We start from the raw sequence: 25,359 nt of genomic DNA, 5'->3' as shown, positions 1-25,359 counted from the left end.
TTACACACACACAAATAGGTTACAGAGTGGGGAAAGGTAGATTGGTTGAGTTTGAGTCCTTGGACAAAGGGGAATACAGTCTATGGCGTTTGGTGATTCGGCTGGCTTGTAGTTGAATTCGGAAGTCTTGATGCTTTTAGTTTGAAGAGGTAGAATTAGAATTAGAACATTACAGCGCAGTACAGGCCCTTCGGCCCTCGATGTTGCGCCGACCTGTGAAACCATCTGACCTACACTATTCCATTTTCATCCATATGTCTATCCAATGACCACTTAAATGCCCTTAAAGTTGGCGAGTCTACTACTGCTGCAGGCAGGGCGTTCCACGTCCCTACTACTCTCTGAGTAAAGAAACTACCTCTGACATCTGTCCTATATCTATCATCCCTCAACTTAAAGCTATGTCCCCTCGTGTTTTCCATCACCATCCGAGGAAAAAGACTCTCACTATCCACCCTATCTAACCCTCTGATTATCTTATATGTCTCTATTAAGTCACCTCTCCTCTAGATTACTAGTTCGGTGGGTCTCTTGGAGACAGCGACGCAGATGATTTCTTCCAATGGGGTTTCTGATTCTAGTTGTAGTATACAAAGGTGGTCAGTAAACAGGCAGAGTTTGAAGCTTGTAAGCTGAAATGGAGAGAGAGAGAGAGACCCCCACTTAGGTCTGCACATGTCAGAGTCCAGAAGCTTCACCTTTCGGTTGCAGACCAACACAAGCTTATAATCACAGATGGTGGAGGGGCTTGTCACAAGAGTCATTCAGTGATTCAAACATAGCAGTTCGCAGTATTTCTCTTCTTGCTAAAAAGAACAGGTAGTTCTCTTAAACTTCCTGGGTCTTGGTTCTTGCTGGGAAATGAGCAGACATTTTGTCTCCCTAACAGGCCTTGCAATGTAGGATACGTGTTGCAAATTATGTGGCCATCCTAAGCTGCTAGCAAAGTCGTTTTGTTTTCTGCTCGTTTCAAATTTTTTCAAAAAAATATAAATTCAGATCTCCACCCAATGGACTAAAGAAAATTATAATTCACAAAGCAAGTTGGTGTGACTGTAAACTACAATCCTTTAGGGGCTTTTTAAAATTATTCTTTCCTGGGTTGTGGACGTTGCTGCCAAGGCCAGCATTTATGCTCATCCCAAATTGCCCTTAAGCTGCTGCCTTGCTGGATTTTGTACTCGCTGCTGAAGTGTGATACAGACCAAGCTCTCTGGGCAAACTTTTCCTGGATCAGCCTGTTCAAATTAATAGAAGGAACCTTCATCACAAAATTTGAGTTGAGCTGTCTTTGTTATGGACCAGAACATTTTTGCTTGATTTTTAAAATTAATTCTCTGGATGTCGGTGTCGCTGGAAGGGCTGGCACTTGAGAAGCTGGTAGTGGGCTGCTTTGAGGTGGTTTGATACAACTGAATGACTTGCTAGGCCACTCTGAGGGGAGTTAAAAGTCAACCACATTGGTGTGGGACTGGAGTCATTGGAGCCGGACTGGGTAGAGCAAATTCCCTTCCCTGAAAGACATCAGTGAACTGGTTAGTTTGAAAATCTGACAGCTTTGTAGATACTTTTACTGATACCAGCTTCTTATGTCCAGAGTTTTTTTAAAAACTGAATTCAAATTCTCAAACAACCATGGTGGGATTTGAACTTGCATTCTCTGGATTATGAGTCTAGACCTCATAATTACTAGTCCAGCAACACAACTACTACACTACTGTACCCCCCCCAAAAAAATCTAGTCTATGGTCTCCTTTCTTTGCAATAATTGTTGTCTTTTTCTTAATGATCTGCTGGACTTTGACACCGTGCTGAATGCTGCGTATATGATTCTCTTTCAATCAGTTTAGCTCTAACTGATTGCAGGTTCATGGTGCATTCACAAGGGGTACTTTTCTAACTTTGCACTCCCTTGGTGGAGCCTCACACAGTGTAGAACCCTTCCTGCCAGGTGTACATATTGGAAATTCAGGTGCATGTTGTGCATGATTTTCCAATCATTGTAGTAAATGTTTGAAAATGCATTTCTGAATTTCTAACAAAACAAAATGCAGATGCTGGAAATCTGAAATAGAAATTGAAAATACTGCAAATAGTACATTTGAATTGTTGATGTGTTCTTCAGTAGAGTTAAAATATTACCACAATTAGAGCACACCCATTTTTTCCGCACTTCAAGAACACCAAGCAGGACAAGTCCAACCCGACCAATTACCACCCTGTCACTCTACTCTCAATCATCAGTAAAGTGACGGAAGGTGTTGTCGACAGTGCTATCAAGCGGCATTTGCTTAGCAATAACCTGCTCGCTGACGCTCAGTTTGGGTTCTGCCAGGGCCACTCAGCTCCAGACCTCATTGCAGTCTTGGTTCAAACATGGACAAAAGAACTGAACTCGAGGTGAGAGTGACTGCCCTTGACATCAAGGCAGCATTTGACCAAGTATGGCATCAAGAAGCCCTAGCAAAACTGAAGTCAATGGGAATCGGGGGAGAAACTCTCCACCGGTTGGAGTCATACCTAGCGTAGAGGAAGATGTTTGTGGTTGTTAGAGGTCAATCATCTCAGCTCCAGGACATCACTGCAGGAGTGTCCTAGGCCCAACCATCTTCAGCTGCTTCATCAGTGACCTTCCCTCCATCATAAGGTCAGAATTGGGGGTGTTCACTGATGATTGCACATTGGTCAGCATCATTCATGACTCCTCAGATACTGAAGCAAGACCTGGACAATATCCAGGCTTGGGCTGATAAGTGGCAAGTAACATTTGTGCCACACAAGTGCCAGGCAATGACCATCTCCAACAAGAGTGAATCTAACCATCTCCCCTTGACATTCAATGGCATTACCATCGCTGAATCCCCCAATATCAACATTCTGGGGATTACCATTGACCAGAAACTGAGCTGAAGTAGCCATATAAATACCATGGCTACAAGAGCAGGTCAGAGACTAGGAATCCTGTGACGAGTAACTCGCCTCCTGACTCCCCAAAGCCTGTCCACCATCTACAAGTCAGGAGTGTGATGGAATACTCTCCACTTGCCTGGATGGGTGCAGCTCCAACAACATTCAGAAGCCTGTCATCATCCAGGACAAAGCAGCCCGCTTGATTGGCACCCCATGTACAAACATTCACTCCCTCCATCACAGTGGCAGCAGTGTGTACCATCTACAAGATGCATTGCAGAAATGCACCAAGGCTCCATGAACAGTACCTTACAAACCCACGACCTCTACCACCTAGAAGGACAAGGGCAGCAGATGCATGGGAACACCACAACCTGCAAGTTCCCCTCCAAGCCACACACCATCCTGACTTGGAACTATAGCGCTGTTCCTTCACTGTCACTGGGTCAAAATGCTGGAACTCCCTTCCTAACAGCACTGTGGGTGTACCTACCCCACATGGACTGCAGCAGTTCAAGAAGGCAGCTCACCATCACTTCTTCAAGGGCAATTAGGGATGGGCAACAAACGCCCACATCCCATGAACAAATAAAAAAAATGCTTGCAACTAGTAGTAGTGTTGCAAGTGGGCATGAGCACTGGATTTGTGAGGTGCTTAATTAGGCATCCAAAGCTTTTCACTGATTTTGGAGGCTGCTAATCATTCAGTTATAGGCTAATTGATCTCATGACAAGTTTTGTCTTTTTTAAGCTGTTCTCCTTCTTGCAGCACACTCACACATGTAAAACAGGTGCTTCTGAGTTTTCCTGCTATGGCCTGCAGAACTTGGATTCTTCAACGGCTGAACGACCAGTTCTATATCATTGGCATTGCATGTTGCAGTATTTTGGACTTTCCGTACTACAGTTTTTGCACGAGCTTTCAGAACAATACTTTTTCTGCAATTTACTGCATTTTTGCATTGCAAAATCCCTTTTGCAAAGATCTTTCTGTACAGCAGTGTGCTGATAGTAGCTGGGTCCTTAGAACTAATCACGATGCTCGCCATGGGCACTATATTGGGTCTTTCAATGGTAGTGAAGGATTTAGAGAAAGAAGACAAGTTCAGGCAGAAGGTACAAAAGCACCTTGGATGTTTGACACACACTTGATCTGGGCACATGGCTTCATTTTCAGACATAGGCGCATGTACTTGTAGATATCTGCAGAGATCTGCCTTTGCATCTATACTTCAGGAATGAGTCCGTCATGGATCTATGCCGTCTACTTTAAATTTTGTTTCTTTCTGCTACTGTCAATTTTTAACCAAATAATAATGGTCATAAGGTCCCCTGATTCATAGTCTACTGTAGTTAAGCATTCTGTTGACTTGCTAGTTGCTGATTTGTATTGGTTGGACATTTGAGCATTGAGTTTAATAAGACTACTAGGTCTCTTTTGGCTTCATCTCTAGATTTTTCAGTACCATTGTGGGATATGTGTGTTGCACATATTTTGTTCTTGCGTGCAGTATTTTTACATTTGTCTGCATTCCATGAATCTGTGCATTTGATCTTATTTGGTGGTCTGTTGTTTATGAACATGGCAGCAGAACATGGGCTTTAAACTAAACAAGGGGGGGAGGAGGGTGGGTGGGTGGTGAGGGATCGAGCCTGGGTAGATGTAGTAAATCAAGGGGTAGAGTCAAGGCAGGAGAGCCGAATAGTAATATGGGAAATGAAGATCAGAGAATGGCAGGAAGGGACAGAGAGAAAAAACCTAAGAACACACCAACAGTCAAGACTAAATGTTACAAAGATAACAAAAAGACAAAACTAAAGGTTCTGTATCTGAATGCACATAGCATTCATAACAATGTAGAAGAACTGAGCGCACATTGAAATAAATATGATCTGATAGCCATTACGGAGACATGGCTGCAGGATGACAAGGATTGGGTCCTGAATATTGAGGGGTATATGAGATTCAAGAAGAAAAGGAAGCTAGGTAAAGGTGGAAAGGTAGCACTGTTAATCAAGGATGGCATTGGTGCAATATTTAGTGATGACCTTGGTACAGGAAATCAGAATGCAGTAACGATTTGGGTGGAGATGAGGAATAGTAGGGGAAAGAAATCACTAGTGAGAGTGGTCTATAGGCCCCTAACAGTAGCCACAATATAGGACAAAGTATACAAGAAGAAATATTGGGTGCTTGTGATAAAGAGACGGTAATAATCATGGGTGATTATAATCTACATATAGACTGGAAAAATCAGATTGGCAATAGTAGCCTGGATGAGGAGTTCATAGAATGTGTGGGAACAGAACTATGGGGATAGAACAATGGGAACATTTAAAATGAGCTACAGAGGCAGCTTATCAGCAAAAGCAGACTAACAAACAGAAACTGTATACTGCTTAATAATAAGCCTTTGTATAACAGTCAGCCTAACGTTTCACAAGGAGATAAGGGGATGGGAAACTGGAGTAAGAAGTTAAAACAAATTGACAAGGCAGTACCCCAATCAGGCCCCGACACCAAGAAACTGCAGAAGTTTGTAGACCAATTGGGAACAAAGAGTAGATGTTACTGATTTGTATAAATAACTATAATAAGGCTTGATTTGGCGCGAAGGGAGGGTTAGTTCAGTGTGTGTGTTGCTTTTAGTTTTAGTTTAGTGCAGTTTAGTTCAGTTCATTGTTAAGTTTTCTGAAGATGTAACAATTAAGTACTGCAGTAAAGTTTCTTAAAGCTACAGTTGGACTTCGTCTCTCTTTGTGCAACTAATGGGATCCAACAGAATGTTTTTGAGATTGGTTCCAGAACGTGATGCTCTAAGAAACTGTCAGAGAACAGGTTATATTAGACTTGGTATTGTGTAATGTGACAAGACTAATTAATTACCTCAGAGAAAAGGCATCTCTAGGTAGCAGCGATCACAATATGGTTGAACTTTACATCCAGTTTGAAAGAGAGAAGAGGGGTCTAAGACTAGTATTTTAAACTTAAATAAGGGCAACTATGTGGGCATGAAAGCTGAGCTAGCTGAAGTGAACTGGGTTACTAGGCTAGGAGATAGATCAATCGAGAAGCAGTGGCAGACATTTAAGGGGATATTTCAGAATACTCAGGATAAGTACATACGTACTATAAAGAAAAATTCTAAGGGGAGGACCCACCATCCATGGTTAACTAAAGAAGTTAAGGAAAGCATCAAACTTAAGGAAAAAGCATATAATTGTGCAAAGATGAGTGGCAAGTCAGATTGTTGGTCAGAATATAAAGAACGGCAGAGAATGACTAAAAGGTTAATCAGGAGAAAGAAACTAGAGTATGAGAGGAAGCTAGCTAGAAATGTTAAAATGGATAGAAAGAGGTTCTACAGGTATTTAAAAAGGAAAAGGGTAAGTAAAGTGAGGAGTGGTCCTCTAGAGAGTGAGAATGGGGAGTTAATGGTAGATCATAAGGAAATAGTGGATGAAATGAACAAATATTTTGCTTCTGTCTTCACTATAGAGGATACAAAAAACATTCCAGTAATAGCTGTAAATCAGGAGGTGGAAGGGAGAGAGGAACTTGGTGAAATTACAATCACCAGGGAAGTGGTACTGAGCAAACTGATGGGAGCTGTGGGCTGACAAGTCCCCGGGTCCTGATGGGCTTCATCCTCGGCTCTTAAAAGAGGTGGATAATGAGGTAGTAGACGCGTTGGTGTTAATGTTTCAAAATTCGCTAGATTCTGGAAAGGTTCCATCAGACTGGAAAGTAGCAAATATAACCCCTCTATTCAAGAAGTTGGGGGGTGGGGGAGGCAGAAAACAGGTAACTATAGGCCAGTTAACTTGCTGTCTGTCATGGGGAAGGTGTTAGAATCGATCATTAAGGAGGCTGTAGCTGGGCACTTAGAAAAACTCAAGGTAATCGCGAATAGTCAGAATGGTTTTGTGAAAAGGAGATCATGTTTAACCAATTATTGGAGTTCTTTGAAGGACTAGCATGTGCTGTGGATAAAGGGGAGCCTGTTGACATACTGTACTTGGATTTCCAGAAGGCATTTGACAAGGTGCCATGTAAAAGGTTATTGCGCAAAGTAGGAGCTCATGGTGTAGGGGGTAACATGTTAACATAGATAGAAGATTGGCTGGCTGGCTGGCAGAAAGCAGGGCATATGCATAAATGGGTCCTTTTCTGTTTGGCAGGATGTGACGAATGGCGTCCCGCAGGGGTCTGTGCTGGGGCCTCAACTTTTTACAATTATGTCAATGACTTAGATGAGGGGAGCAATGGCATGGTAGCTAAATTTGCAGATGACACAAAGGGAAGTATGTTATGAAGAGGACATAGGGAGATTGCAGACCAATATAGATAGGTTGTGTGAGTTGGCAAAAATCTGGCAGATGGAGAATAATGTGGGAAAATGTGAAGTTGTTCACATTAGCAAGAAGAATAAAAAAGCAGAGTATTACTTAAATGGAGAATGACTGCAGAATTCTGAGGTGCAGAGGGATCTAGGTGTTCTCGTGCATGAGTCTCAAAAAGTTAGTATGCAGGTACAGCAAGTAATAAAGAAGGCTAATGGAATGCTATCCTTTATTACGAGAGGAATTGAAATTAAAAGTGAGGATGTTATGCTTCAGTTATACAGGGCATTGGTGAGACCACATCTCAAATACTGTGTGCAGTTTGGGTTTCCTTATTTAAGGAATGATGTAAATGCGTTGGAGGTGGTGCAGAGGAGGTTTACTAGATTGATAGCTGGAATGAGCGGGTTGTCTTTGAGGAAAGGTTGGACAGACTAGGCTTGTTTTCACTGGAGTTTAGAAGAGTGAGGGGAGACTTGATGGAAGTTTGTAAGATCTTGAATGAACTTGACAAGGTGGATTTGGAAAGGATGTTTCCTCTTGTGGGTGAGTCCAGAACTAGGGGGCACTGTTTTAAAATTAGGGGTTGCCCTTTTAGGACAGAGATGAGGAGAATTTTTTTCTCTGAGAGTTGTGTGACTTTGGAATTCTCTGCCTCAGAAGGTGGTGGAGGCCGTGTCATTGAATATTTTTAAGGCAGGGTAGATAGATTCTTGTTGGGCAAGGGAATCGAAGATTATCAAGGGTAGATGGGAGTGTAGAATTCGAGACAGCAATAGATCAGCCATGATCTTATTGAATGGCAGAGAAGGCTAGATGGACCAAATGGCCTACTTCTGCTCCTAATATGTATGTTTGTATGTTCAGCTGTGTCGTCAGTGCTCCTATTTTCTTCTTCTTGCTGGAATTGTATATCTGGAAAAAAGGAATGTGCTGATTTGCAGGTACTTTTGAACTTTCCTCTGCAACATTGCTGTTGTATTTGAATTGCAATGTCTATCAACATTTATGAACTTCTACATGGAAGCAAACTTTGGTAGCCATGCATGGCAATGATTTATGCCTTAATCAGTTTATTACTGTGCCTGCAGGATTTATAGCTTTCAAAGTTAAGCTTTCTCTTGGTCAAGAAATAAACTGTAGTTTTTGCTTGTTTTTAATTCTTCTTCTCATGTCTGGCAAAATAACAATATATTCTTGTAATTTTAATGTCTTGGCAGAGAATTACAAATAAAGAAACTGTGTGTTGCAACGATCAGATTTCTCATTCTGGACTCTGTGCTCTCTAAGCGATTGGTAGAATTGTTCTCTCTGATTAGGTTTTTAAGCAAAGCATGTAAATTACCTGTAGCAGCTGGTCAGGATGTAACGGTCTCCAAACTTCTTTAAATAGCATTTCCATTATATTGGACATTACAAGGCCAATTTTTTTTATAAAGAATGTCGTGATGGGGAGTGCATTTTGTAATTCCTGACGTGTCCCCAGTGGACAGTTACATCAATTCAACCCTTACAGTTCTCTGCTCAACCTGAGAAAAACACCCCCTTATATTTTTGTGATACTTTTGCAGTTCCCACAACAGCTATCCTATAGCCTCTAAGTTTGCTGCTTTTTCTTGCTCATATTAGTGTTGAATTAGAGGCAGTTTTGTGTGAGCATCTTTGCCTGCTCAAAAGTAGATTAAACCTGACCAAACTAATTTTATGCACGACCCTTGGAAAATACAGTTTCATTCCATCAGTCCATTTTGAATTGAACCCAGGCCATAGAAGTGAAAGAACAGTGTCTAAACTGGTATATGACTCAGCCAACCATGAATATTAAAATTATAGGGAAATTCTGTAGATCACTTGAGACAAAAGTGATGAAATTTATTGATTCATCTCATTAAAGTGAGTAGAAAGGGAGAATCTCTTCACAGACATCAGGTGCTTTGCTGAAACTAACAGAAAAACAGAACAGATAATTTTTTAAAGATTGTCGGCCTCCCAAATACAATTGTGCCTGCTAATCCTACAGCAGGTGACCCTTCCTCACTCAGATGGGTGCCTCAGTTGTGCTGGAAGCAGTACAGGTGTTGCACAAGACATTTAAATGACCTGGTCACATTTTGGAATTTTCTGACCGTGCACCACAGAGAGGATTTGAAAGTAGTGACTTTTATGCTTTTAAGACATAATATTAAGAGTATTCAAACAAGTAGTTAAAAGGTTGGGCAGGTAGATATTCAGGATGCTAATGAGCGAGCTTTGCTGTAGTTTATCATTGTAAAGAAGCAATTTGTTAGCCTATCTCGTAATTGCAAAATCTCACCCCCATTTTGTTGGAAAGTCTAATCGCTTTTTTGCTTATGAACAGAGACATTTAAGTTAAAAGCTGAGAGACAGGTTGGTACAGAAAGGCTTTTTGACACAGGAAATCAGTGAGTGCAGTCAGGATTTTAGAGAAAAGGCTTTTGCTGAGACTTCAAGATCGGATGTGATGAATATAGAAGGGATAACTAGAATTCATCTTGTTTAAGTCAAGTAAGACAACCCATTAATAAGGATAAGTGGAATCATTGTGTGTTCTTTGTGCATTCATACAAAATAAAGATAAGTTGCACTGTTTGAATTAAATGAGTGCAATCATAACATCCATTCTGCACGTTCACCTTATTGTGAAATAAAGCAGCTTATCAATTTGTATCAGGGTTTGTCTCTGCAATGTTGGAAAGATTGCAGCAGTGCAAGTGTGAAAGACAAATATTTGGTTGAGGCACACCATCGAACAAGTGCACATAGAGCAGGGAGAATCAGCAGGTAAGAAATTCAGACTGACTGCTATGGGAGTGGCTGATACCGTTGGAAAAATCTTTCCTCCTTTAAGACCCTCCTGAAAACCATCGCTTTGATCAAGCTTATACTCGCCCCTCCCAGTATCTGGTTCTTTGGCTCAGTGTCAATTTTTGTCTAATTATGCTCCTGTGAAGCACCTTGGGTTGTTAAAGGTGCTATACAAATGAAAGTTGTTATCTCATGATAAACTCCACTTTTCAAAGTGAACAGTGGATTTCTGAGAACTGGATTTTTCCAAATCCTTGCTTTTTTGACTTTATCCCATTTTATACCAGATTTTGGTGTGTTTTCTTTGGGTATTTCCCTCCTTATCCTAGAGGAAAAAAAGGTGATGAGGCATGTTTGACTGCACCAGAGATGGAATGCCTTACTTGCCTATTCTGCTGAAGCAATAGAGCCAGTCACAGGGGCCTAGGAATGTTTAAGTAAAACTACCTTTGCAGGTGCTCTTTCACCAAAGAGACAGCGAGAGAGTTGTGTGGTCTGCTGGAAGCTAACTTGTACGAAACCTCCAACAACAGTGATAGTGGCAGTCAAAGTCACCACAGCCCTGAACTTTTATGGCTCGAGCTCATAACAAGCTCCCACAAGGGACATTAGCAGTATCCAACAATTTACAGTGCACATCATCAAGTAAGTCAGTTGTTCACCAGGGCAGACATCATCTTCACTTCCTCGATGGAAAATTGGTTGCAAAAAGAGAGGCTGCTACAATCTCTTTGCATTGCAGGATCTTCCATTATTGATGGTATCCATGTGACCATCTGGGGCCCTATATGTAATCCACTGACCTTCATAAAACAGATGGGGCTACTCTCCATTAGTGTGAAGCTTCAGAGACTAACAGCACAGTATCATGCAGATCAGTGCTCAATTCCCAGTCACGTATTGGGCAGGGGGCAGGAAGACAGAGGTGATGACTTTAGTTTTAAAGTAGGAGTCTCCTGTGCAAAGAAGCTCAATCAATGAAGGCTCAGCGTGAGGTGCTCACTGGTGATACACAAATGCAGGAGTGGACTCCTCCACAGTTACTGCCTCATTTCTAATGACAGCAACATTTTTTGATTGATTTTGGAGGAGGCATGCACTGTGGGCTATAGTTTCATGTGACAATAAGAATATGTCTTGCTGCTGCATGGACATACATGTGAAACTTTGAAAGAGATGTAACATTTTCTGAGGTCTTTTAGCTGAAGACCCCAGTCATTGTATTAACAATTGAGAAGAGTCTCTGTGTGCATACTTTGGTTACTGATTTGGTATAGGAAAAGCCCTTAGCAGACCTCCTGAAATTATTAATCCTTTTCGTCATCTGTTCTCTTGTCCTTTAGAGTGCTGGACACAGCATTAACTCAGGACACAGCATTAAGTCATAAGCTCACTTTCTCCCAAGTGGAGTGCATGCTTTTGCTGTGTGGAGGATAGCTTAGAGACCCAAACAGATCAACTCTCCCTTCCTGTACTTCATGTGGCAGCATCTTCAGTGTAGGACTTGCAAATGGAATGTTCTGTGACATCCTAAGTTTTGTGCAACAAACTTGTTTTGGTCAGCACTTTTCCCCACTGACCAATAGGATAGCAGCTGCAGCCTTTTAAGAGCAGCAGTTGTGCACAATTTCCTGACCTGCGTTCGTAGCGAGCCCCTGGAGGCAGGCTTAAATCCTAGCAAGAGGTCATTATAAATATTTAATTTGGTTGACCCAAGAAAACAGTGCAAAGTTAAATGTCTGCAATTTCAGCAAACTCAAAGCTTGCTGCACTCTGATGCCAGTGCTTCAGCTCAGGGAATGGAAAAATCCCCTAATGTGATGTTAGTAAAAAAAAAAGTTGATAATGAGACATGGGTTAATGCGACTTGAGCTTGGGCAGCCTCAGTGCAGTTTTTAGTTGGCATTGACTTGCAGTACAAAACCGTTCCTAATTCAGCACGAATTGGCAGGCTCACTCAAAGGCCACAGCATGGCTTAGATTAGATTAGAGATACAGCACTGAAACAGGCCCTTCGGCCCACCGAGTCTGTGCCGAACATCAACCACCCATTTATACTAATCCTACACTAATCCCATATTCCTACCAAACATCCCCACCTGTCCCTATATTTCCCTACCACCTACCTATACTAGTGACAATTTATAATGGCCAATTTACCTATCAACCTGCAAGTCTTTTGGCTTGTGGGAGGAAACCGGAGCACCCGGAGAAAACCCACGCAGACACAGGGAGAACTTGCAAACTCCACACAGGCAGTACCCGGAATCGAACCCGGGTCCCTGGAGCTGTGAGGCTGCGGTGCTAACCACTGCGCCACTGTGCCGCCCTGCTTGTGTAGGTAAATGGGGTAAAAATGTGTAAATGGGGAAAAAATGTTGGACTGATGGGTAAGGAGTGCTCATCTGAGGTTGTGACTGGGGCATGCTATTGAGTAGAGTGAAGGGAGCTTTAGTCTGCACTTGGCTGTCCTTAGGAGTGCTTAATGCTGATGCCAGGTGCCTGAAATGGGAAGATCTCCTTTCCAGCACTAACACGCCTCATCTTGAGCACAAAAAAAAGAAGGGATGTGGCAGTCACTACAGAAATTCTGTTTATTTTTTCCAATACTGAACCAGTGGAAAAGCTGCTGGCACAGTGGCGCAGTGGTTAGCATCACAGCTCCAGCGACCCAGGTTCAGTTCTGGGTACTGCCTGTGCAGAGTTTGCACATTCCCCTTGTGACTGCGTGGGTTTCCGCCGGGTGCTCCGATTTCCTCCCACAGCCAAAGACTTGCAGGTTGATAGGTAAATTGGCCATTGTAAATTGCCCCTACTGTAGGTAGGTGGTAGGAGAATGGTGGGGATGTGGTAGGGAATATGGGATTAATGGAGGATTAGTATAAATGGGTGGTTGTTGGTCGGCACAGACTCGGTGGGCCGAAGGGCCTGTTTCAGTACTGTATCTCTCTATGACTCTTAACACAGAATTGGAGTCCATCTGGCCAGTCCACTCTCTGGGAAGTACATTCATTGCACAATACCAATTCATCTTGATCCTTTGCTTCCCAAAATCTTTACCTTTTCAAATTACCTTGACAAGATGAAAATGATAAATCTTAAAAGTTTGGTTTTGTAATTCAGTCCTGAGATCTATACTGTTGATGAGTAAAAGAAAGTGTTAGTTCCTGTAACTGAGAATTTAAGAATAACTCAGTGTTCCAAACCATTCATCTGAAGCCTACTATTGTCTGACTGATTTTCTGAAAACCTATTCCATAAATTCTTTCTCTATACTACTTATTTAGTACTCACCCGTATAGAACTAGACGAATACATTTTGCTTTCTTAAAATGAACATTTTCCACCAGACTTCTTGACCACCATTCCAAGTAATGGTTGCCACACTTAGTTTGTTTTTGAGAGAAATGTCCTTTTTTTGTTAAATGATGATGAATAGTTAAGGATGGCATGTCCTGTTCCTTTCTTCTGAGGAAATACTTTGTAGTACTAACCTGAGGAGTTAATTAAGTTGCTCAGCAATTGAATATGTGCTTTTTTTAAATTTGCGGCTACTGAGTAGTGTGGAAGGTTTGAATTACTGTTCTTTCACCTATGGGACCTAGGTTCCGATCCAGTCCTCACTAAGGGGATGTATGTCTTCTTTATCTGAGAGGTATTTTAAGGAAATGAGTTTGGGCAGCTATCTGTCAACTTCCTAGTGGATATGAGCTCACAGTTAAAATATTGTCCCTGATGTGTCACTGAATTGACAGTCTACCTCCAAAAGGCTTAAAGTATCTGGCCTGGAAATGAAAAATATCACACCAGGGCGGCACAGTGGCGCAGTGGTTAGCACCACAGCCTCAGAGCTCCAGGGACCCGGGTTCAATTCTGGGTACTGTCTGTGTGGAGTTTGCAGGTTCTCCCTGTGTCTGCGTGGGTTTTCTCCGGGTGCTCCGGTTTCCTCCCACTGCCAAAGACTTGCAGGTGATAGGTAAATTGGCTGTTATAAATTGCCCCTAGTGTAGGTAGGGATTACTGGGCTGTATCTCTAAATAAATTTAAAAAAAATACAGCACTGGGCATTCCTGAGGTTAGTGCTGAGGAGCCTTGGGAGGGTGGAATAGAGGGAGCTGTACCTGGCATCGAACTGAGCTCCAACTGAACTTCATGCTAACACTGAATGCATGAAATAAAAAGAAGTGTTTCATTCCACAGTAGTAGCATCTTTCACCTCAGTGCGTACAAAATTGTTTAATTTAAAAATATTGCAGTTTGAATCTATGGTCTAATAACTTTTTAAGAAGTTATGATCCTAGAAATTGTGGTTGCTTTTAATGGTTATCATGTCAGCAACAAAACGTAATAATGGTCACTAGATTTTGCATTTTCTGTTTGGTTTCTTAAAATTGTTGTGGAGGCATTCAGCTAGCATAGTCTTCTGCACTTACTGTGTTGGCCTAGTTATGATGATATTTGGGGGCATTCGTCATTGGTGAAGGAGTGCACCAAATTACAGGTTTCAGGCATGACATGTGATATGATACTGCCCATATAAACCAGGCATTGTAGTTAAGCCAGTTTCTTGCTGCTTGAGATTCTGAAAGCATCTGCTTTGTCATTGAGTTACTGCTTGCAGAAAGTTCATTACGGTAAGAGCAGTGTGACTCAGGAAACTTGGCAGACAACCTTGCACTTTGGAATCACATTTGTTAATGGCCATCAAGTTGACCAAAGCCCTCGATTTTTTTTTTTATTTTTATGTTTTCAGATCCTTTCAGCTACCAAGGGAAACATCAGCATCAGCCTACTTGTCCATTCATTACCAGTCAACTCTTTGAGACCTTTATTCAGCAGGGCTGATACCTTTTATCTTCAGCACTGAGCAGCATAAAGATTCCATCCAATTCCACCAAAACTACACCCTTCCTTAAGGTGCAGGAGTGATTGATGGCAGTCGTGACCATACTGGATTCTAGGCTTAATGCATGGCCTATATGAATAGTAAGAGCTGGCACTCCATCACTGCAGCTGACTGTAACCAGTCATATTGTAGCATGTTGGCTTCTCAGGCAGGATGAAAGGTCACTGACCTGAAACGTTAACTCTGCTTCTCTCTCCACAGATGCTGCCAAACCTGCTGAGTATTTCCAGCATTTTTTGTTTTTATTTCAGATTTCCAGCATCTGCAGTATTTTTCTTTTATCATAGTATCTTATGGTTACTAGGTAAATTGGTTCAGCAGAAGGAACATAAGGACATAGGAATTGGTAGGTGATAAATGACCACTCTCCATCTAGTTTATCCTCTACAATTTTGTGTCAATTTTGGGCACAAGAAAGGAGGGGAGAAAGAGCCAAACAAAATGCAATTGTTGCTTTATATATGTTACTTTTCTTAATATCTAATTGGTTTTTCAGTGAACTTTTTCCCAAGGGAAAATTGACTAGTTTGTTTGCAGATTTTTCTTTTTTTTAAATCAAAAAACAGATTAGTCAACAAAATTAAAATTTGCGAAGTGAACGGCAGGAATGCAGTTTTGAATGTGTAATTTCTAAGAATACTAAATTGTTAGTGATTTTACAGCAACAGCTTGAATTCATATAGCACCTTTAATATAGTAAACCTTCCAAGGCGCTTCACAGGAGCATTGTCAAACAAAATTTGACATCAAACCACATTGAGATATTAGGACAGGTGATCAAAAGCTTGGTCAAACAAATAGGTTTTAAGAAGGAGAGGCAGAGAGGTTTAGGGAGGGAATTCAGAGCTTTAGGGCCTAAGCAGCTGAAGGCACAACCACCAATGGTGGAGTGATTAACATTGCGGATGTGCAAGAGGCCAGAAGTAGAGGAATGCAGAGATCTCGGAGGCTTATAGGTCTGGAGAGGTTATGGAGTAGGGAGTGACGAGGCCCTGGAGGGATTTGAGACGAAGGATGAGAATTTTAAAATTAAGGCATTGATGGATTGGGAGGTCAGTGAGCACAGGGGTAATGGGTGAATAGGACATGGTGGGAGTTATGATACGGCAGCCTTAGATTACAGGACGATATAGATGGGCTGGTAAGATGGGGGGAGCAGTGGCGAATGGAATTTAATCCTGAGAAGTGTGAGGTGATGCATTTTGGGAAGACTAACAAGGCAAGGGAATATACACTGGATGGTAGGACCCTCGGAAGTACAGAGGGTACATAGATCACTGAAGGCAGCAGCACAGGTAGATAAGGTGGTTAAGAAGACTTATGGGATACTTGCCTTTATTAGCCGAGGCATAGAATATAAGAGCAGAGAGCTTATGATGGAGCTGTATAAAACACGAGTTAGGCCATAGCTGGAGTACTGTGTACTGCTCTGGGCACCACACTATAGGAAGGATGTGATTGCCCTGGAGAGGATGCAGAGGAGATTCATCAGGATGTTACCTGGGCTGGAGCATTTCAGCTATGAAGAGTGACTGAAAAGGCTAAGGTTGTTTTCCTTGGAGCAGAGAAGGCCGACGGGGGACATGATTGAGGTATACAAAATTATGAGGGGCATTGATAGGTTAGATAGGAAGAAACTTTTTCCCTTAGCAAAGGGGTCAATAACCAGGGGGCATAGATTTAAGGTAAGGGGCAGGAGGTTTAGAGGGGATTTGAGGAAGATATTTTTCACTCAGAGGGTGGTTGGAATCTGGAACGCACTGCCTGAAGTGGTGGTAGAGGCAAGAACCCTCACAACATTTAAGAAGTATTTAGATGAGCACTTGAAACGCCATAGCATACAAGGCTACAGGCCAAGTGCTGGAAAATGGGATTGGAATAGTTAGGTGCTTCATGGCTGGCACAGACACGATGGGCCAAAGGGCCTGTTTCTGTGCTGTATAAGTCAATGGACTCTATGGCAGCAGAGTTTGGGTTGAGCTCAGGTTTTTGGAAGGTGCAAGATGGGAGACCAACCAGGAGAGCATTGGAGTAGTCAAGTCTAGAGGTAACAGGCATGGATAATGGTTTCAGCAGCAGGTGAGCTGAGACAGCGACAGAGATAGGTGATGTTACAGAGGCAAAAGTAGGCATTCTTGGTGAGGGAGGAGATAGGGGGTCAGTCTTTCCAATATTTAATTGGAGGAAATTGCTGCCCGTCCAATACTGGATGATGTATAAGCGGTGTGACAAATCATAGGCAGTGGAGGGGCAGAGAAAGTTGGTGGTGAGGTAGAGCTTGGTGTTATTAGCATGCATGTGGAACCTGAAATTGTATTTTTGGATGGTGTCGCTGAGGGATAGCATGCAGATTAGAATGGGAGGGGGCCAAGGATAAGGGACTTTAGAGGTAATGGCGCAGGAGCAGGAAGAGAAACCATTGCAGGTGATTCTCCTGGCTATAACTGGATAGATAGGAATGGAACCAGGTGAGGGCAGTCCTATCCAGCTGGACAATGGAGGCAAGGTTTTTGGGAAGGATGGTGCGGTCAGCCATGTCAAAAGCTGCAGACAGGTTGAGGAGGAGGAAGAGGGATAGTTGACCATGGTCACAATCACATAGGATGACATTTCTGACTTTGATAAGAGCTGTTTCAGTACTGTGATGGGCAGAAACCTGCTTGGAGGGGTTCAAACATGGAATTGCAGATGGGCACAGATTTGGGAGGCAACATCATGTTCTAATTCAAAAACAACTGACAGCCAATGATTTGTTAATACTTATAAAACAGCTAATAAGCCACTTAATGTTCATTTATCTAACTATGGGATGTGCAGTTTTTTTGGAAAACGGCTCAGCAGCTATTGGGAAAATCTTTAATTACCAATGAAGACCGACAGATGCTCAAGCATGTACAGTGGGTTTTACCAAGGGGATTTTGTAACTGTTGTAACCATGAAAATTAGTGAAGCCATTAGCCTCTTAGCTATCTGATTCATTCATTCTTTCCTTAACCATAGATTTTTTAAATCTGAAAATTTAATTCACCGGATGCAATTAAGCAAGGGAAAAGTTCTTGCGACATGCTAAATGTCAGCTCAAAAGTAATGAGGGATAATATATCCCTTTGCTTAACTTGAAGCACTTGACATCGATTTGACAACTTGCATTGTCTATTTTTAAAGTTGTGAATTTATTTGGTATTTGGCGTCAGAGTTTTATTGGAGATTGTACTGGAACTAGCATCAGAATTGTAATGCAAAAGCAAAATACTGTGGATGCTGGAAAGCTGACATAAAAAGAGAAAAGGCTGGAAATACTCAGCTGGTTTGGCAGCATCTGTGGAGAGAAAAACAGTTCATGGGTTGGAGTTTGTCCCCTTGGTGGGGCTCCCTACGCCGGGCTGGAAAGCTGGGGCAATCCCGCCTCAGCCGTTTGGGCGTCCGCAGCCACATTTTGTGGCAGTCAGGCAATTAATAGCCTGATGCAGGGTCTCCAGTCCCTTTAAAAGACAGGAACCCAGCCCCAAGAGATGCTGGCCAATTGGAGGACTGGCAGTTCCTCAGTCCTAGCAGCACCACTGGGAGTTGTGGCTGCCTCTGGGACTGCACCCAGCCCGAGACTCGGCACTGGATGTCGACCTCCCCACAAGGTAAGTGGGGTCGGGGGTCACCGGGGTCAATCAGGCAGGCCCCAGTGTGGGGAGAGGGGGTGTTTCTGCGGGGCAGCCATTGCCACCAGGCAGCCCTCCATGAGCCACAGAGTGCCCGATTTGGAGGGCCCCCCTTAAGGGCCTCCATTGGCCTCTGGGCCGGTTGGCCATTCTGGACCTTCCCCATCCCTGGTAAAATTCCATGGTGTCGGGAAGGCAACAGGCACTCCATTCTCCCCACCTCCACCTTCCCTCACTATTTTATGCCACCCCCCCCCACCCCCGACCACCCTGCTTCCCAGCTGTGCCTAGAGGACTGGTAAAACTCCAGCCTAACGGTGTCAGGTCTGTAACTTTTCACCAGAACTGTGAATGGTTAGAAATGTAATAGGTTTTGAGCAAGTGAAAGGGGGAGGGCGGGGAGAACAAAAAAAGGGAAGGTCTGTGATAGCGTGGAAGGCAGCAGAGGTTAAATGACAAAAGGTTTCATGGTGCAAGGTCAAAGGGAGTGGTAATGGGACAATGGGGTAATAGGTTTTATTTCAGAAGAATCATGTCTCTGTAATACAACATACATGTATAAAAACTTTAGTTAGAACAATTTTATTCTTCCTTCCCTCACTGCTCATATGACTGTGCTTGATACTTGCTTGGCGTTCAAATTTACGCATTTTCCGATCTACCAACCAAGTGCCTGTGTGAAGCTAAACAATAAAAGAGAGAGTTCTAGCTGATTTGAGCATTTAGTTACTTGATCAGTGATGTGGACACTTGAACAGCTAGATAGATGTACTGATTATTTTATAGCCTCATAGCCATAGAGATACAGCATTGAAACAGGCCCTTTGGCCCACCGTCTGTGCTGACCTACAACCACCCATTTTATATTAATCCGACATTAATCCCATGTTCCCACCATTCTCCTATCACCTACCTACACTCGGGGAAATTTACAATGGCCAATTTACCTATCAACCTGCAAGTCTTTGGCTGTGGGAGGAAACCGGAGCACTTGGCAGAAACCCACACAGACACAGGGAGAACTTGCAAACTCCGCACAGGCAGTACCCAGAATTGAACCCGGGTCACTGGAGCTGTGAGGCTGCAGTGCTAACCACTGCGAATAGGTTGACCCATTGGTGTCCTATTTGATCCTGAGATGAGCTTCTTATCATGTATCTGCATCATGACTAAGACTGTCTATTTCTACTTCCATACTATGGCCAGACTCCACCCCTGCTTCAGTTTATCTGCTGCTGGAACACTCACCCATTCCTATATTAACTCTCGACTTGACTATTCTGAAGCACTCTTGTCTGGCCTCCCACATTCTACCCTTCATAAACTTGAGGTCATCCAAAACTCTGTTGGCCATAGCCTAACTCGCACCAAGTCCCGTTCAGCCATCACCCCATATTTGCTGACCTGCATGGGCAATCGGTTAAGCAATGCCTCGATTTTAAAACTCTCATCCGTTTTGACAAATCCCTTCATGGCCATGCCTCTCCCTATCTCTCTAATCTGCTGCAGCCTACAACCCTCCAAGGTATCTGCACTCCGACATTTCTGACTTTGAGTATCCCCGAGTTTAATCACTCCACCATTGGTGGCCATGCCGTCAGCTGCCTAAGGCCTAAGCTCTGGAATTCCTCTTCTGTGGATGATCGCAAAAGTAATACTGTCCAGAATTTACTACCCAGGGATCACGGAAATAGTATTTTAAAATCCATACCCTTTGATGTTTTGATGGGGAATAATGGAGAAACAGAGAGTGTTCTTGACAAGAAGATCCAGGTGGTGCAGTACCAGGCCAAATGTGGGCACAGGCAACTACAGAGATGACACAAGATATGGGGCATCCCATACCTGAAGGTACTGTGGGCTGAGGTGAGCACTACGACGGCTGTCAGAGCAGCACACCATGTATTGCTAGGTATTTCACAGTCTAGGAAGGCAGGATAATAGCTGGAGGAGGCTAAGCCTGTCACTATCACCCAAAAACTGAAATAGGAAGACAGAAAGCTCACTTCATAAGCTGAATATAAAATGGCACCAGAGAACATGAGGTGTTTAGGAAGGAGGTCTGCAACATGCAGAAGGGAATTGTTTTGTGCCTTACCTGTTGTGGGGGAGATGTGGGAGACTGTTCACGACACATGGCTACCTTGCCCAGCTGATGGATGGGCAAGTGGAAACAGCCAGTGGCAGTACCCAACTGCCATCCCGTTGTCGGCGGCTCATTATGGGTATATCTTGGCAGGACAAAATCACAAATGTGACAGTCCTCTCAAAGGCAGAGCTCCCAAGCATGTTGGCACTAATCAAACAGAGGCAGATTCGGTGGATCGGACACGTCTGCAGGATGGAAGATGGTCATATACCTAAGGACCTTCTGTATGGTGAGGTAACTGGGGCCAGATGACCAGTGGGGCTCCCAAAGCTCCACTTCAAGGAGGCTTGCAAGCGTGACATGAAGGCCCTAAATGTTGACTATCGCACTTGGTAGTAACTAGCTGGCGCAAGAGGGAAATGGCACCATACCCTGTGGATTGGTGTGCACTACCACGATGACCAGTTGCTACAGCAGCTTGGCAACAGGCGCCAACGTCAAAAACAACTCCTCACAGTGTCACTTGGCATCTTCACGTGCAGCACTTGTGGCAGAACCTACCTCTCAAGGATTGGCCTTCACACCCATCAACAAAGGTGCACCAAGAGAAGACACCTCACCTAAATGGATTGTTTGCTGCATGTCCATCATCTTTCGTAGATGGAAGGATGCTAACCAATTGACTCACAAGTTCAGATGCACTAATCATATGGGGTTGCATGCCTGACACGCGATTCTGATGATTGGGAGGATTGACATTTCATGTGGAGCACTCGGTCTTCGCAGGTGAACATTAGAGCTCATTTACAAAGGACCTACAAGCGTGGGCTAGCCCGAAAGGAATAGTTTCCCTAGATAGTTTTGAGCTTATTGACCGGTTATGTGAGGACAGGAGATCATTTGAACGTGGGATGGGCAGTTGTTCTGTGTAGATCCCGAATAATAGCCAATTTGTTAGCAATGCCTGATCATTCATTTTAACTAACTCTTTGTTAGGTGCCTGTGTATTGTGTTCCTATTGGCAGCTGCTCCCATCTTTGGTATCATTTGAAAACTTGAAGGGTTTTCTTTGGGCATCTGTGTTTGTTGTTAATGTAGATTAGAAACAGTAGGGATCCCGACACTCAGTACTTCCAGCTTAGCAGGTATTTGCTGCATTGAAATAAAACTTTCAGACATTTATGGTCCTTCATAGTAGATTTTGTATTTTGTATTATTTTATGTGAAGCAGCTTTTCTTTTGAAGTTCCAATGTTAAATTAATTAAAAGCAAAATACTGCAGATGCTGGAAATCTGAAATAAAAAAAAGTGCTGGAAATACTCAACAGGTCTGACAGCATCTGTGGAGAGAGAAATAGAGTTAACGTTTCAGACTTCTGATAAAGGGTCACTGACCTGAAACGTTAACTCTGCTTCTCGCGCCACAGATGCTGCCAGACCTGCTGAGTATTTCCAGCATTTTCTGTTTTTATTAAATTAATGTTTGATTAGCTGACATTCATGTTTTCTTTTGTTTCCAGGAGGTTTACTCATCTGCCACTGAAAAAGATCCAAAGACATTCTTTTGAAGGACTTAGTAATATCATAAGAATGTAAGTTTAGTAAATGTCAAATTGCTAATTTTGAATGTGTTACATTTTGTTTAAAATAATAGTATGTATCAGAACAAAATATATGCATTTCTGTTAATTTCATAAGGGAAGGTAATTCTTTTATGGAGTTAAATATGTTTGGTTCTGCTCTAACCTCTCCAATCATAGCCAGACAATTTCCAGAAATGGCTTCTATTCCTGCCCCTGCACCATTACTTCTGGATTTTATTCTTTGTCCCCTCATCTTCCTCATCTACACACTGAGCCTCAGTGACTTCATCTGAGGGCTGCATCAAGCTCCATGTATATGCTGATGACAACTAGCTCTATGTCTCCATTGCCTCTCCCAACCGCTATGCTTGACTGCAATCCAGTTCTGGATGAGCTGCACTTTCCTTCAGTGAAATATTCAGAAGTCTGAAGCCAATGTTTTTGGACCCTGCCACGAACTTTGTACCCTCACCATTGATTCCACTCTCTCTTGTGCAGCCACTGTCTCAGGTTGAAACAGATTGTTTGTTTGCAACCTTGCCATCCTAATTTGACTAGGATATAATAATTTGGCCCATAACTGAACTTTCAACTCCATATTCTCTCCATCACAAAACCACTAATGTTCGCCTCCATAACATTGCTCATCTCCACCTCTACCCCAACCATTCTGTACAAAGAGTTTGAACTGAGAAAAAGACTGTTTGCTCCTGGAGTGAGAAGACCTCTCTTGTCTGCTTCCATCTCTTTCTCACAAGCCTCTGGACCCACTGAGGACACCTGAACTTTGAGAGAAAAGTCTACATTGAACAAAGTTTAAGAAGAATACTGGGCCGCAATGAAAAGCAAGACCTACCTACGATCAAGGACTTTACAGCGAGTTTGAAGAACAGTAACCAAAACCATCTTCAGATATTGCCTCAAACTTTTCCACTTTATTTCTTCTGCCCTTTTCTGTTTCTATCTGCATGTGTGTATAGCGTATGCATGCTAGTGTGGGTGCATTGCGTATCCATAGGCGTTAACCGAGTGAAAGTTTAAGTTTAATAAAGTTCAACCTTTTTTCTTTAAATCTAAGAAAGCCTGTTTGGCTAGTTTCGTTGCCTTATAATTGGAAGTTAGTGAACAAGGATTCATTAAGGGGGAGCTAAAAAAAAACGGTGTGTTTAAAAATTGAACCCTGTGACAGTAAGACCAGGTGAAGGCTGAGAGGAAACCCAAGACCCCTTTCTCATCTGGTCGTAACAGAAATTTGGGGGCTACCGTCCTGTATTTTACCCACAGACAAACAATAGAAATTGGAAGTGGGAAGCCAAATTGTTCCCAATCAAAAAAGAACAACATTCCAATACAGGTTTTGTTGTGGTTGTGTGTACTTGAATACTAACATGTCTGCAACTGAAGTTAGTAGCTCCCCAAGCCAGGGTGAAGTAACTTGGGATAAGTTAAAAGCACTGTCTGTGGAGGAGCTGAGAAAAATGGCTGAGCAGTGTTAGATCACTGTACGTGGCAAGGCTAGGAAGTCTGAACTCCTAATTTTAGTAGCCAACCATTTTTCCCTCGAGTGAGAAGAAGCAGAAACAGGGTTAGAAGTAGACTCTGACAGGGTATTGTTAGCAAAGATACAATCGGAACAAAGGAAACTTGAATTAGAAGACAGGGAAAGAGAAAGAGAGAGGCAGAAGAGAGATAGAGAAAGAGGTTTCCAGAAGGAACGTGAAGACAAAGAGAGGCAGGAGGGAGAGAACCTTCCAGAAAGAATGCGAAGAAAGAGAGCTGAAGCGACTTGAGTTAACTAGAGGGCGACAGAGTAACGCCAGTGAAAGCATGGCCAATATAAAGGAGCATAATTCAGGGCTGGATACATAATTGTTAAAACTATCTCAACTAATACCAAAATTCAATGAGGAAGATGTGGAAGAATTTTTTGTGTCTTTTGAGAAACTGGCAAGGCAGCTAAAATGGCCAGCTGAGACCTGGCCTCTTTTATTACAAAGCAAGCTAACCGGAAAGGCCCATGAGGTTTATTCCCTGTTTGCCAGATTAGAGTTCACAAATTATGAACTGACAAAAAATGCTATCCTCAGGGCATGTGAATTAGGGGTCCCTAAACTCCAAAAATTTAGAATCCTCAAGAAGCAAAATAATCAAACTTATCTGGAGTTGGAAAGAAGTAAGCAGCTGGCTTTTGACTAGTGGCTGAGGGCTCTTAAAGTACAGCTCAGCTATGAGAATCTCAGAGAAGTAATTCTGTTAGAGGAATTTAAAACTCTCTCCCACTCTCCATAAAGACCCATGTAGAGGAGCAGCGGGTTCAGAGACCTCAGCAAGCGGCCATTCTGGCTGATGAGTTTGCTTTAATTTATAAGTTGGTTTCCCAGGGCAGAACCTTTCCTAGCCTCCCCCGCCACCCCCGCAAATCAGAAAAGGACAAAGGGTGGGAAAGTGATAGAAGCCCAAGCAGTCGTGGGAGAGAAAGAAAAGCAGGGGACACAGAGGTCCCTCCTCTAGCCAAAAAGCAAGGTGCTGTGAGCAGGAGTGAGACCCGGAGACCTATGTGCTTCCATTGTAATAAGGCAGGTCATCTAAAGGCTGACTGTTGGAAACTAAAGGGAAAACCGGTAGGGTTTTATTTTATTTTTTATTTTTATTTTAGAGATACAGCACTGAAACAGGCCCTTCGGCCCACCGAGTCTGTGCCGACCAAGAACCACCCATTTATACTAACCCTACAGAAATCCCATATTCCCTACCACCTACCTACACTAGAGGCAATTTACAACGGCCAATTTACCTATCACCTGCAAGTCTTTGGCGGTGGGAGGAAACTGGAGTACCCGGCGAAAACCCACACGGTCACAGGGAAACTCCGCACAGGCAGTACCCAGAATTGAACCCGGGTCCCTGGAGCTGTGAGGCTGCGGTGCTAACCACTGCGCCACAGTGCCACCCCTTAATCAGGGTCAGACAATCCCCCCACCTACCAAGACTAAGGCGCCCATTATTTCACCACATGAACATTAAAACTTAAAATTGCAAGTCCCTGAC

At 43.0% G+C, this 25,359-nt stretch overlaps 1 protein-coding gene across 1 annotated transcript in view; it reads left to right on the top strand.

Moving 5' to 3' along the window:
* The first annotated feature begins 6,141 nt into the window (after positions 1–6,141).
* Positions 6,142–25,359, top strand: part of LOC137376725 (lutropin-choriogonadotropic hormone receptor-like) — a 98,353-nt gene continuing 79,135 nt past the window's right edge. Inside the window, exons 1-2 of the mRNA XM_068045700.1 lie at positions 6,142–6,278; positions 22,249–22,320. Coding sequence (XP_067901801.1) covers positions 6,142–6,278; positions 22,249–22,320 — 209 coding nt within the window. The remainder of the gene's footprint in view (positions 6,279–22,248; positions 22,321–25,359) is intronic.

This window comes from Heterodontus francisci, chromosome 13 (genome assembly GCF_036365525.1).
Source record: "Heterodontus francisci isolate sHetFra1 chromosome 13, sHetFra1.hap1, whole genome shotgun sequence".
Classification (NCBI taxonomy): Eukaryota; Metazoa; Chordata; class Chondrichthyes; order Heterodontiformes; family Heterodontidae; genus Heterodontus; species Heterodontus francisci.
Note: the sequence above shows the minus strand (reverse complement) of the source record. Positions and strands in the feature narration are given on the sequence as shown.